The sequence below is a fragment of the Chroicocephalus ridibundus genome, chromosome 10, assembly GCF_963924245.1.
Source record: "Chroicocephalus ridibundus chromosome 10, bChrRid1.1, whole genome shotgun sequence".
Taxonomy (NCBI): Eukaryota; Metazoa; Chordata; class Aves; order Charadriiformes; family Laridae; genus Chroicocephalus; species Chroicocephalus ridibundus.
In genome coordinates this window covers 2,459,771-2,472,992 of record NC_086293.1, presented here as the reverse complement: position 1 = coordinate 2,472,992, position 13,222 = coordinate 2,459,771, and the positions used below count along the sequence as shown (strand labels likewise).

Below are 13,222 nucleotides of genomic sequence, written 5' to 3'. Positions count from 1 at the left end.
TTCATTCTTGTAATTACATTCAACATTGCCAGTGTTTCCAATTAACAGAACAAATATGCAAAATAAATACATTTATCATACATGATAAATGCTATCAATTTAACCTAGTGAAAATGACATGTCAATTCTTTTGGAATACTCATTAGATATTTTCAAACCTTTCTTTCCAAAACATGAAAAGCATCCATCGCATATTTCAAAAACACTGAACAAGATGAATAGCTAGTTTTATTTCAATTTTTTCCCAATATTTAATTTCTGTTCTGATCAGTCTTTGCTGGATCCATATTATTCACAAACACAAAACATCCATCCACCACTACAACTATACACACCATTTTTCTGGCAGCATTTTTGTATAAGTCCATGAAATTTTCATAATACACCAATGATTCAAAGGTCATTTCTCCTCACTTGCAAATCCAAGTACACATTACTTATGTTACATACACATGCACGCACCACCTCTCCCCCCCACGCTTTGGCGATCTCTCCAAGTAATAGTTAAATTCAGATATTGATGTGCAGAGGGGCTTCTCCCCCCTTCTATGGAAGGAACTAAATGTTACTAAAAATGTTTTCTAGTCCATTACGTCTACCGTTTGGGAGTAGGTGATGTATTTCTTTCAGCGCTATTGTCTGGTTCAGCAGCTCCCATTCTTCTTCCACATTAAAGATGATCTTTTTGGCTCTGTGTTTTTAAACGTGAATCACTATTGTATTTTTTTTAATTTTTTTACTCTAGATGCAAAAAATATTAGGCACAGCTATTGACATAAGTGAGGGGGCCAACTTCTCAGATGGGCTCAGATTCCTGCTAAGAAATTGTGCTTTTGACTGCATCTAGAAACTTCTTTTAACTAAGCTCAAAAAGCTGTGACTGATCTCTGAGCTGAGAATCTGTAAATCTCTGCATAATTTTCTACAGTTTGTCTTTAAAAAAAAATTGCTTTGCCTTTCACCCCCAAATGGGGTTATATTACCCCCATGTTTGCACATGTCAAAGGCGCTTTGAGGTTACTTGTAAGGCATTCTGAAAATTAAAAAATTATTAAGAATTCTATCACAACCCTGTCACTGCTGCCACACATCTGCTACTATTTCTATATGTATTATACATTAGGTCATGCATGTTTAAATAAATTGTAAGAGATTATTTTGCTGCACTAATCTCAAAATAAATGATGAATTGTTAATTTAGTTGTCCTCTCAAAGTTAAATATCAAACCTAAAGGAAAGAAAACTGGCATAGCTGGAGTGAAAGAATAAAACATAAACTAATATTCTGTAAAATAAATTATCTGGACTTTATTCTCGCAAACAGGCTGTTGTCCTTCAGGTTTACACGGAAAATGACAACATCATTTATTATCATAAATTAGGTGGTTTTGGTGGGCATTTTAATTGAGAGTATTTTAGAATTTGCCTAGATAATTTACTAGGCTTGTGACTAATATTTCTAATAGATTTTAATACATATTTAATGCACCCTTTTTAATGCATATTTAATGCACGTTGCCGTTCAGTAAAGCCTTGGACATTTTCCTAAATATTTTTAAAGTATCTTCTGATATTTCAATGAAAGCTTTTCAAGAGCAGGAAGCAAATATTCAATATCAAGCCTCCTTTATGTCTCATTGTCACTTGTTATTGTGTAGGAGTCCCTGAACAAATACAAAATAACATCTGCAGTCCTCATTCTCTATCAAACTGGTATAAAAGGACAGATGGAATTAGGCTCTGTGGAATATGTGCAGTGCAGGAGACCTCTTTAGTAAGCCTAACACTCTATAGCAATCCCTTATGAGACATCTAGCAAAAATGACTGCCAAAGGTGGAAAAGGCAGCAACATTTTAGATCGCACAAGGAGGTTGAATTAAATAGCAGAGCTGGCACAATCTAGATCAAGAGTCAGGAACTTGATATGTCCCCACTCCAATATAGAATGTGGTGAGCGTAAAGGCTAAACTAAACTCATATTTGCTATCCCAAATATTGGCTTCAAGTCAGAGCTCAAGCTCTGTTCTTCCAGGTCTCTCTGGAACAACATTATACAATTTTCCAACCTGAAATTTCAGAACAACAGATGACAAATGAAACTTAGCCCCTACATATGTCACGAACTATCAATGTGTTGTCCAAAATCAGAAGTAGTTCGCGTCCTATCTGTGGAATTTTGCCTGCTTCCACTTTCACCATGTTAACATACAAGCTGGAGTGGCTATGCAGTATACCATAATGATTCACAGTAAACAAAATATTCTGTGGCAAGAAAGATCTCTAACAAAAAAACCGCAAACAAACAACGAAGAAACATTGATGCATCGGCTACTGTTCATGTACCAGTGAAATCTGGTGCATCCTCCATATTTGATTACCTTAAGCTATTACAGCATAATTTTCAAATGATAAATGTGAAATTAGATGACAATAAACATCTTTCAAAAAGGACAACATTCCTAAGAATAAAGCTTAAAAGAAATGACTAAGGCTGACTGTCTTACAGAAATGCCTTTTTAAAGACAAAGGGTTTGACCACCTACATAGCTTCCATCCAGTTTTTGTAAAGCATATAGGAGTTTTGCCTAGTTGAGTAAAAACCAATTAAGACCTTGAATTCACCCCACAGATGTGAGAGAATATCAGTTGCAATAAATTCTTCCTTTCTTTTGGCAGTGGCAAAGATATCCAGATTTCAAAATGTCTAATTTTCTTAGAAAAATATTTCACATTATTATATTCTAGCACTTGTCCCAAGCATGAAATCACAATTCCTAGTAGAATCGTTTTTACTTCTAAACTATTAACATATCTTTAGATGTTTCTTCAGGAAGGGGGGAAGAGCTGTGGGACACAAGGACGACACAACACAGAAAAGAAGTCCAAAACCTCAGAAATGCCAATGTATGACTATTTTCAGCCAAGTTGGTCGCAGGAAACAGAAGTATTTTCAGCATCACAACTGAAGCGATGCTAGAAAAGTTTATAAATTAGGTAACAGAGCTCAAATACCTGCTTATCTTGTAGGTCTGAAGAGAGTTCATAGCTCTCAGAAAGCGATCTTGACCTTTTAATAGCTTCTTCCTCTGCTTGTTTTCGCAGTATGGATGTGGAGTGCTGAAGCTTCGGCCTCCGAGATCTTTGCTGCCCAGGGGAGACAGAATACAGCCCGTACGCAGAATGATCGTAATGGTCTGGACTTATAGCAGAACTGTGTGTTATAGGTCCTTGATGGTAAGCAGACGGGCTATCCAAAGATGTGCCAGTTTCGCTGCTTGGAGCTTCACCCTCAACACTAGACAGAATGAAAAGACAGGAAAACCCTCAGGTGAGCGTTGCATACCAAAATTCTCAGCAACAAATAACATAGTTTTGCTTAGTATCATTTTATGTAGACATCCAGCACATTTTGTTAAAATTCAGATGCAGTCAGTACAGGGTAACGCGGCTTTCATGTCAAACACCATGGTTTCCACTGTAATCCAAGCCAGCCTCTATTTCTGTTGCAGAGGTCATCCTCAGAGCATGAGTCGAGCAGGAGAATGGAGATTTCAAGCACTATCTAACTTTATACAGTAATTACTAACAACATCCTGAGTAAGTCACTCAGCAACTACTGTGTAAAATAAAACTTTAAATTGCTTATAAGACTGCTCATTTCCAAGTTGTTCTACTTCAAAATGACAGATGCTTATTTGTGTCCTTCCTTGCTTTGACAAATAAAAGCAATACTTTCTTACTGTTACCTTACAGTTTGACAGAAAAGGATTACTTTCATGTTACTCCAAGCAGATTTGGGATTTAATGGATCTTGTGAGCTACTGTGTTTCTAGAAACTGAAGTTGGGAAAAAGTACCTACAGGAGAAATCCCATTTCTTTCTCTGTTAGTGAAAGATTGCTTCCATGGGATACCTTTGGCATGCTTTGTAGTAAGGCATCCCAAGGGATGGTGTTTCTAGCTAATGAAAGCAAAATATTTTCAGGTAGGGAAAACACAGCTATCTGGCAAATAAAACACTTTGTTTTCACATGAATGCTGTTATTGCTGAGGAATAAAGGAAAGAAAAAAAACTTTATATTAAAGGAGTTGTAGACAATAGGAAACATTTTAAAACTGAGTCCTAGCCAAGGCTTATCCTGAAGTACTGATGTCTAATAGCAATTTGTATTTCTTTTATATTTACAGTAGGGCATTCTAACATTGCAATAGTGTATGCATTTTCACCCTTCCACAGTATGTCTTTTTTATTCATTTCACATAAATATTTACTATCTGCCTCATCAAGTATACACAGAGCATTGATAGAAAAATGACATTTTACTTGTTTTTATCACTTAGAAGACTTAGTAAACACTCCACACATGCATGAATATAACCATTTGCAGCACTTCCCCTACCTTTTGCTTTAGGAACAGGTACATCCAAACTCTAAAGGAGTAAAATTCCATGTTTCCACCATGCCCTGTATTTCTTATTTTGCTTTCCTTCACATGTATACGAACATAAAAAATAAAGCCCTCCGGTTGTGTCTCAGAAATGAAATGCTGTGACCCTTGCTGCATACACACACCACAGCAGTCCCTTCAACAGTTCAAAGTACAAAGCCATTTCTGAAAGAACGTTCTCCGCCAGAAGACATCAAGGTTAATGCTGGCAAAACTCTCCTAGCTTGAACAGTGTGTACTTTTTAAAGTGAAGGAGAAAACAGCCCCTTAGATTTCTCAAAATGTTTCTATAAATACATAAAACTGAAAGCAAGTCCTCTTTCTTTGCCCATCAAAATATGACTCTACTCAAAAGGTATTTTCAAACATACTTTACTCAGGCTGGAAATATTTTCAGTGTGCACACATTACTTTTTCCAAAAAGGAAGTTAACAGGAAACTAATCCCTTTCCCTCTGTGATACAGCTGGCTTTCAACTTAAATATGATAAATTATCCAGAGTTTTGCTTGTGACATTGAAACTGTGTAACCACCCATTAAAAACAAACAAATCATTCTCTCTAAAGTATCCATTAAAGAAATTAGTATGACACTGAACTGCTTCTTACTCTCTCTTTAAATACTAAAATATGTTTCTCTGTTCTGCTAACTGTGAGGACACACTATTTTGTACATCATGAGTTCCTAATTACAGGCTTATTTGTAAGTACTTTTCATGCAAGTATGGTAAATTTGTTTTTAACAGGAAGTCAGGAATTATCACTATTTCCCCCTTCTTAAGTCTGTGACTTTTTTTGCCTTCCTCGCCCTTAAATTGTGAATTATTTAACAACCCTTCCACATTGATTATAATCTCATGTTAACATTTTAATAATGATACCTTCAATAGATCACTTAACCTTTTCATCAACAAAAAGGGTACTGCCCTAATCACAAAAAATTGGAAGGGGGTCTGCCCGAGGCTCTGATTAGAGTTAGGGGTTTCTTCTTTATTTTTAGTTTGTCTTTCATGCTTTTTCCAGCCATAAATATGATCCTTGACTGACTGTAGCACTTGATTTCATTTTGCTCATAGGCCTGTTCCCTGCCATCACACCTGACCTTTGAAGCAGGGAAGTAATTATCTTTTACAACAGGCAGCCTCCTGCACAACAGTACGACAGCCCTTTAAAAGCAAACAAGCGCACACCGTCAGTGCGGTATATTTGAAGGGTTTCTCCCATTCAGCTCTTCCTTGTCCGTTAGGTTAAGATCAGCTGAAGCTTCATACGAGTTATTTCATAAAAACAAAAACTCCACTGACAAAGAAAAGCAGCTTGCTTTCCACTTCTTACCACTTTACATATGTTTGGAAAAGAAAAATATTTCAACAAATATGACTTACGTGAAGCTTTAAGGATGACAAGATGTATTGTTCCACTACAGAGGAAGGACACACAGAGAGCATCGTGATAGAGGTGCGTGGAACCGAGAATCATCCTGCCCACGTCTATTTTGGAAGACTATGCTAAAAAGGGTACCGCTGCTTCAAAACGGACTCAGGACACAACCCAGTCACTGCAGGGTTACAAGACTGATTTTTATCTATCCACTTATTAAAAATGCCAACACACAAAAGTATCAAGGATTCTGCTCCAGGCTTGCAACAAGAATTAGAGTAAGTCCCCCTGTGACTAGGGGAGTAGTTAGACACCTGTCTAGCACTACTTCACTTCCAGTAACCTCCCTGCACACACTGTCTTTCTTAGATGGGTGAGAAATTAAGTGCATTAAGTACACCGTAAAAATGCATAATATAACCCTTGACCCAGTCGCAACTGGAATTAGAAATATTTTCTTAATAAAGGCCTCGGATTTGAGGCATCTACCGCCTACTAAACATGTCCAGTAGAATTACTGATAATTTCAGTGTTTAAAAAAATCTAGCGCATGAATTTGGTTCATCTTCCTGCAATATGCAACAGCATATTACTAGGGAGACCAGCAATATGTTGAACATTCCAACTGTGTAATATTAGAACACAAACCGGTTGAAATTAACCTTTCATTTATAGAACTACAATTGTTTCATCACACTCCTGTTTCAGTAAAAAATAGACATCCATTATCTGCCAAGCCAGAAAAAGAGAAAGGCTGCTTGCCAGTATTTTACAAAGAAGCAGAGAATGGAGCAGCTAAAGAGTGAAAATGGAAATTAAATATTTAAAAATAATTAGTGCTACTAATATGACTTTGCATGAACAAAACTTCAAAACAGAGCCATGGAAAAAATTTGTTTCTTTTTGAATCTAAATTACTTTTTTGAAAGAGTGGCCAGCACTGACTGAATCAGTATTTATCAGAAATTGACGCCAGAAGTTTCTTCCTGCGTAAACCTCAACTTCTAATAATTAAAAAAAACCCCAGAACATCACTGTATCAAGGGACAATAGGAAAGAGAAAGGCTTACAGAAAAATGGAAACAGACTGAGTACAGTATTTTTAGCATATCTCAATTAATATGTAAATCTATTGGTGAAAATATGATTAATTTTTCTTTTTCTAATGACTATAAACCAGAATTAAATACCAAACATAGACAGATTCAGGCATTTTCCCTTCTTTTGTGTGTGCATGGGTCTACACTTCCTGCAAGAGCTAAGCCACACGCTCTGCAAACACTTTTAAATTAAAATACATCAGCTGAAGTGACATATGTGCATACAAGCAGGATGTGTTGGCTTCATCAGCAGAGCAGTGAGATAAGGGTCATCCCCGCAGTGCAGCTAACACTGTATTTACCCACGATGTACATTGTGCACTAACAGTGACAGAATCAAAGCTCACCGCTCTGTCTGAATCAAAGACTAATACCAATGTGCAGGCAGCCGCTGCCAAAAGCTGCTTTTCTAACTAATTTGCCTAGCTGATGTCAAAGCTGAGTAACACGGTGCATAGCTGTGTCTTAAGACTAAAGCAGCATACAACAGACCCAGGCTGACAAAATGCGAAGTAGATGTTGTTGCTAGCTAGAAAAAGGTCGTGCTTTTTACAGTTATTTCCCACTATTCAGGTGATAAGTTCGTTTCAAGAATTACCTAACAAGAAAAAGCTCTGTCTCCTCCTTCCCTCTGTCTAATCACTAAATGTAGTTGTGTGGTTAGCCATGACCAAAACAAAACATGGCCTCTCCGGGCATTTTAGCAGCAGAAACCTGGCAGGTCTTGTCTTCCCTGTCTCTCATTTTATACCTTCAGTTATTACTTCTGATCACAAAGGCTGTAATTAGTAACCGGTACACTAAAACCATTATCAAATTTTAAAACAACATATTATTCAGGATGTCTGAATATCTACTGTTATTCTTTGATTTATTTTTCATTTTTATATTCACACCTTCCTTTTCCTATTTATCTTAGCAAAACAATTATCTTAGCAAAACCAAAAATAAGCACAATAAAGACAGAATTCTGAAAAACAAGACAATGTCAACATTTGAGCTTAAAATGGAAACTGGAAAGAGTCCTCAAGACCTAAATTTCAGCAAAGAGCAAACCCCAAGGTTTTGCGTGAATAGACTTACTCATTCCACTGACAATAATGGCAAAATGATCAGACAAGCTGCCGGTTGGGATCCATAAGCACAAGCATTTACGTCTCAGAGAGACTATACTATAAAAGAGAAAGAGATGGTAAACAGAAAAGCAGAAATTCCCTTTTTACTGAGGCCCAGTACCTTATCGTTAAAACTACGTGCATGTAAAGAGGAAGTATATAACAATAACATCAGACGCAAGGAATTACTCCTTATTCCCGCTCACCCCAGAAACCTCACAGTTTACAAGTAGTAAAGTGTCTCAGTGCATTTGTAGGACTAAAATACAAAGATAATGAGAACATATGCTTACAGAAATCATCCAAATGTTCGAACCAGTATGTTGCAGATTTAGTTTGGAACTAAAAGCAACAAAGAAATTCAGCATGCTTCTAAATAATGTAAATGCCAAACCAAAACTGCATGCAACATTTTAAAATAGAACCAAAAGACTCTCCCAGCAAAACAGACTAAATACTTGAGAAATTATTTTACCAATGAGCAGTCTCTGAAATGACTAGTTATTTTCATCATTCATTTAGAATGGACTTTCAACAGTGTAATATAAAGACATGAAATTGAAAACAGGCCCTAACAACTGGATGGTACACACATGAGAACCAATCAGCATTGTATTCACCCTGTAAAAAAATTTGTTTTGGACATAAAGAGAAGTATGACAATATAATAAGTTTGTGCTGCTACATCTTAAAAGATTTTTCCATAGCATTTTAGATCCTTAGAAGTATGAACACAAGTTCAAAGGTACACAGAATAAATTCCTTTTCTTCTAAATTGTGGAAAGTATGCACAAGTAATAGGAATACAGCAAGTATGCACAATTTCCACATTGTGGAAAGTACGCACAAGTAATATGAATACAGTAATATGGCCAACTTAAATTTCTAGTTGGCATGAGATGATAAAACCACTCAGCTTCGCCATGACACTGCAAGTGCTCCGTTCCTTAGGAAGCAGGTAGTTTTTAAAGCATGACCACGGTAGAGTATCGCTTGCCAGAGATAGCAGACAAAACTCCAGGTAGTCTGCACAACCTGAATTCAAATGGATATGTTGATTTTATTTGTTGCAACAGTGAAGCATTTGCATGAGTAGTTCTTCATGAAATTCCTCAATCGAATCCATCCCTTCTCTAACTTGCCTACTTTTCCTTGAATCCATGTCATTTATTTCCCTCTTCGGGAAAAACGCACGTAAACCTGGTTCCCTTTAAGTAATATCTACCAACAGAACAATTCAGCAAGCTTATATCTTCCTTCATTTGTCCCAGAAACTTTTCTGTCCATAAACATTAGCATAATATCTACAGTTGAAGTATCTAGACACCTAGATCATATGATTTATGAAATAAATTTAAATGCAAACCAAAGAGAGAAGCTGTTCATATTAAAACCTCATTCCATAAACATGCTTCCCAGTAAAACTTCTGTCTCGCTCAAAAATAAATATCCTATTTATAAATAGGCCCAAACGCCCAGGAAGGAAGAAGTGCTACGCATCTGTTTTACACCAACTATTTCCTTCTGAAATTTAGAGGTTAAAAAAGTCAAACTCTGATCATAACTCCTAATTATAGATACCCACTCAAAATGGATCCAAATTCTCTACCTAGCTCAAAGAACGCAGACCAGAAGTCGCCCATGGAACTAACTCTGAGTAACAGAGAAGCACTATGGCAGCTGCTAGAGCAGCTGGTATGGACAGGCACTTCCAACATGAAGCCTGAAAAAAAACCATTTAAATAGCAAAAACGTTTAGGTCAAATCTAGGCATTCTACATAGGAACAAACCTCTACAAAAGTTAATTTCTTGCATATAACTTTGTCTTTCCAAATGCAACAAAGCCCTAATTTGAATGTGAAATTTTAAACGAGAATTACAAACATAACACTGCTAACTAAAACTATGACTCCCCATACACAACTTAATCTGAACATAAGCATTCATTTGACACAAGGGTACACCCCACTGCTTCAAAGCTGGCTTCCATTTCAGTACCTGTGGTGCTTTCTGCTATAAACTAGGAGGTGTATTTAATTAAAGCTCTTGATGTATGCATTGTATTATCTCAAATTACTCTCTACAAAAAGTTCTTAATGTAACCTCTTAAAATGTAAAACTAGCCATATGTAGTTCATACAAGCTAGGCTTTTAGCATTACCTCCCTCCCCCCATTACAGTATTCCCCAATGGAGTGAGAACATTTGAGCAGAAGTATATTATTAGTACAATTTGCAACAGATTAGAATCTAGTTCTTATTGCCATGTCTGTTTTGTACTGTCTAGTAAACAAAAGTCAATTATATTAAGAACTTCTACAAATCCCCAAATTCAATAAATGCAATAACATTAACAAACCAATCTACCTTCAAATATACACTGTCAAAAGTTCAAAGCCATTATGATGGACAAGAGCACTCACAGGCACTGACAAAAGCTTTGATCCAGGAGAGAAATATTGACCAACTTGTTTTACTTAGAATGCACTCTCAATTCAGCTGTTTCTGTTAAAAACAAATGAAACCTTTGAATGCACATCAAAGTAACATCCCAGGTAATGCATCTCACTGAAGTTAAATATCATTGCAAGAAAAATCCAGACAGAATTTGCATGTGTCTCAGAAGCAAACACTAACAAAGCAACCACTTCATTCTGTAATGTTCTGTGTAATAGACTGACAATAACAGCCAGCTTAAGTTCAAACACAGCCTGGCGACCATCGACACAGCGACTAGAGTTCCACAGGCAAGTACCACTACATGCATTGCAGACCTTCATTTGTTCTCTGGTCCAAGTCCTGGATTCAAAACTACAGGAAAAACCCCAACATCTACTCATTTGGACACTACCAAGTTTTAATTCTCACTAAAATAGCCCCATAAAAGGCATTAACAAAAATGTTTTTTAAAAAAAGGGCATTTTGACTCACAGTCTTACATTCCATTAGTAGTAGCGGAGAGCAGGGGAAGATGGGAGATTATTTTCTCCACACCAAAACAGAATGTAGGAATTAATGCACTGTCTCTTCTGAAATAGAGATGCATACCAGCAAGATGAAAAGACAGCCAAACAAAAATCTACCCAACTTCTTCATTTTAGGGAACAACCTTTATAATAGATTTAAGGACTAAGAATGTGCATTTGAAAAGAGCTTACTTGAGATTATCTTCAGCTTCCAAGGAGGAGAAGGAAGGTTAAACACCTCACATATCACCTTTTTCTAAGTCAAACAGTGGCAGCATATTGGCTAGCACGCATAAGTATTTACTACAAACAAACAAACCGACCAACCCACCCTCACCCAGAACCCATTTAATGCCTTATGAAGCCTACCTGCTAAAGGCAAAGCTGTATTTCGTTTTCATTATTTAGCAGCTGGAAAGTAACAACGGAGACTGACAGCATCAACAGAACTTGAGTACAGCTTACAAATGTGAGCTTCTATCTCAAGTAAAGACAGACAACGTCATTCTCTGCTAATCTGTGTTAATCATCACCAAGCATGTGTTTGCATTCAGCACTGACTGTATTCCATACTTAAAACTTCCTTTAAAAAAATAATGATAAAATATTATTAAAAGATGACTATGGTCATAATTTGAGGCTGTGACTGGAGGAAGAGTTCTCAAATTTATCAGTCCAATTTTTAGAGGCCTTTAGAGAATTTTTAGGCTCCTCCTATTGATGTGTCAGCATAAAACATAGCAGCATCAGAAAATGTCATGTATGCTTCAAAAGGATGCTTATCTTCTTATAGGGACTAAAGCTAAAAAATTTAAAGTGTAACTGTGGTATCTGACCATTTAAAAAAACCTGTGAAGGTCTACCTACCACTGCAGACTTTGTCCTATTCCTACTATGTAAACTCTTACACAATAGGATAAGCTTCAGAAATCTATGGAGTTTCTCAATGCAGCTGTGGTAGAATTTGACTTCAACTATTTATTATTTATTCAGATATATCATTCACCAACTGGAATCCTCATATGTAGCATATCTACACTATATACGGCACTTATTTAAGACAGTAAAATATTAATACACATTCTACTGTTTATATCATGAAATGACCTTTACACAATGCTAATTTTAAAAAGGAAGATTCAGTTTCTGCAGCTGAGAAAAAATTGATTTGCACGCACAGCTGAAGCAGCGTTTCATATAATGCAAAAATCCTTGGCGTCCTATACCAGTCATCCTTGTATTTCAGCTCTGTTGTGGCTTCAGCTGTTGTGTCAAGGCCACCAGAGGAAGCAGTGATACAGAAAGGCACTGGTGAGAAATCAGCTTGCTGGCAATTAGGTTCTGTAAAGAGACTAAATACTACTTTCTCCATTCAGGCCTTGGTGGATAACATCCTTCTTTCCCCTCTTATATACGGTGTATCATACAAACATGAATTAGTTTAAAGATTCTTAACGAAATCCTGTTAACTGAGTAAATAAAATGTTTCAGGCATTGAAATTTCATACCTAGAACAAAAATATAATCTCATCTTAGACCAAGTATACTTGATAAAGCCTATCATTTGACTCATTTTAAGGGTTTGCCTCTTTACTATTAAAAATGATTATGAATAAGATGTGGTATACAGAGCTAGGAACAGTTTTTGAGCAGGCCAGTCTTTCTCTTCAAGTATGCCTGTGTGCTGGGGCAGAAGGAAATTAAGAATCACGATAAACCAGAGAGCACGCAGAAGGTCCACACAGCAGAAACGACAACAAAACCATCTTTCTGTATTGGACACCATATTGTGTAAAGTCACAGATCACATCACAACTGTATTCATTGAGGCCATATTTTCATTTAAGTAGCAAATGAACATTATACAAAAAGATCTATTCAAAAAAACCCAAAGGGATTACATTTAAATTAGTTAATGATATATTAACTAATGAGGTGTGCTTTACAACAATGTCCCTGATAAACACAAGATACTTCATTCTCTCACTTGGATTTAAGAAATAGTTGGCTAAAGTTGTCCTGTTTTTAAAATCAGAAAGGGATTGGTTCAGTTTTTAGTGGTTGGTTGACTTCTCTCTGAAGTTACAGATAAACCTCATAAGGTTATAGAACAACACACCTAAAAAAGCCAAACAAAAAGGAGGATGGACTGTTAAAAGACTGATCAGAGACAGACCTTTGACTAATCTAACTGAATCTAGAAGTATATATAAA

General features: G+C 36.4%; 1 protein-coding gene across 9 annotated transcripts in view; it reads right to left on the bottom strand.

Annotated features, from left to right (window-relative positions):
• IQSEC1 (IQ motif and Sec7 domain ArfGEF 1) overlaps nt 1-13,222 on the bottom strand; it is a 351,403-nt gene that overhangs the window by 49,048 nt on the left and 289,133 nt on the right. For all 9 annotated transcript variants that reach the window (XM_063347626.1, XM_063347627.1, XM_063347618.1 and 6 more), the window contains one exon: nt 3,014-3,296. In XM_063347626.1, coding sequence (XP_063203696.1) covers nt 3,014-3,296 — 283 coding nt within the window. The remainder of the gene's footprint in view (nt 1-3,013; nt 3,297-13,222) is intronic.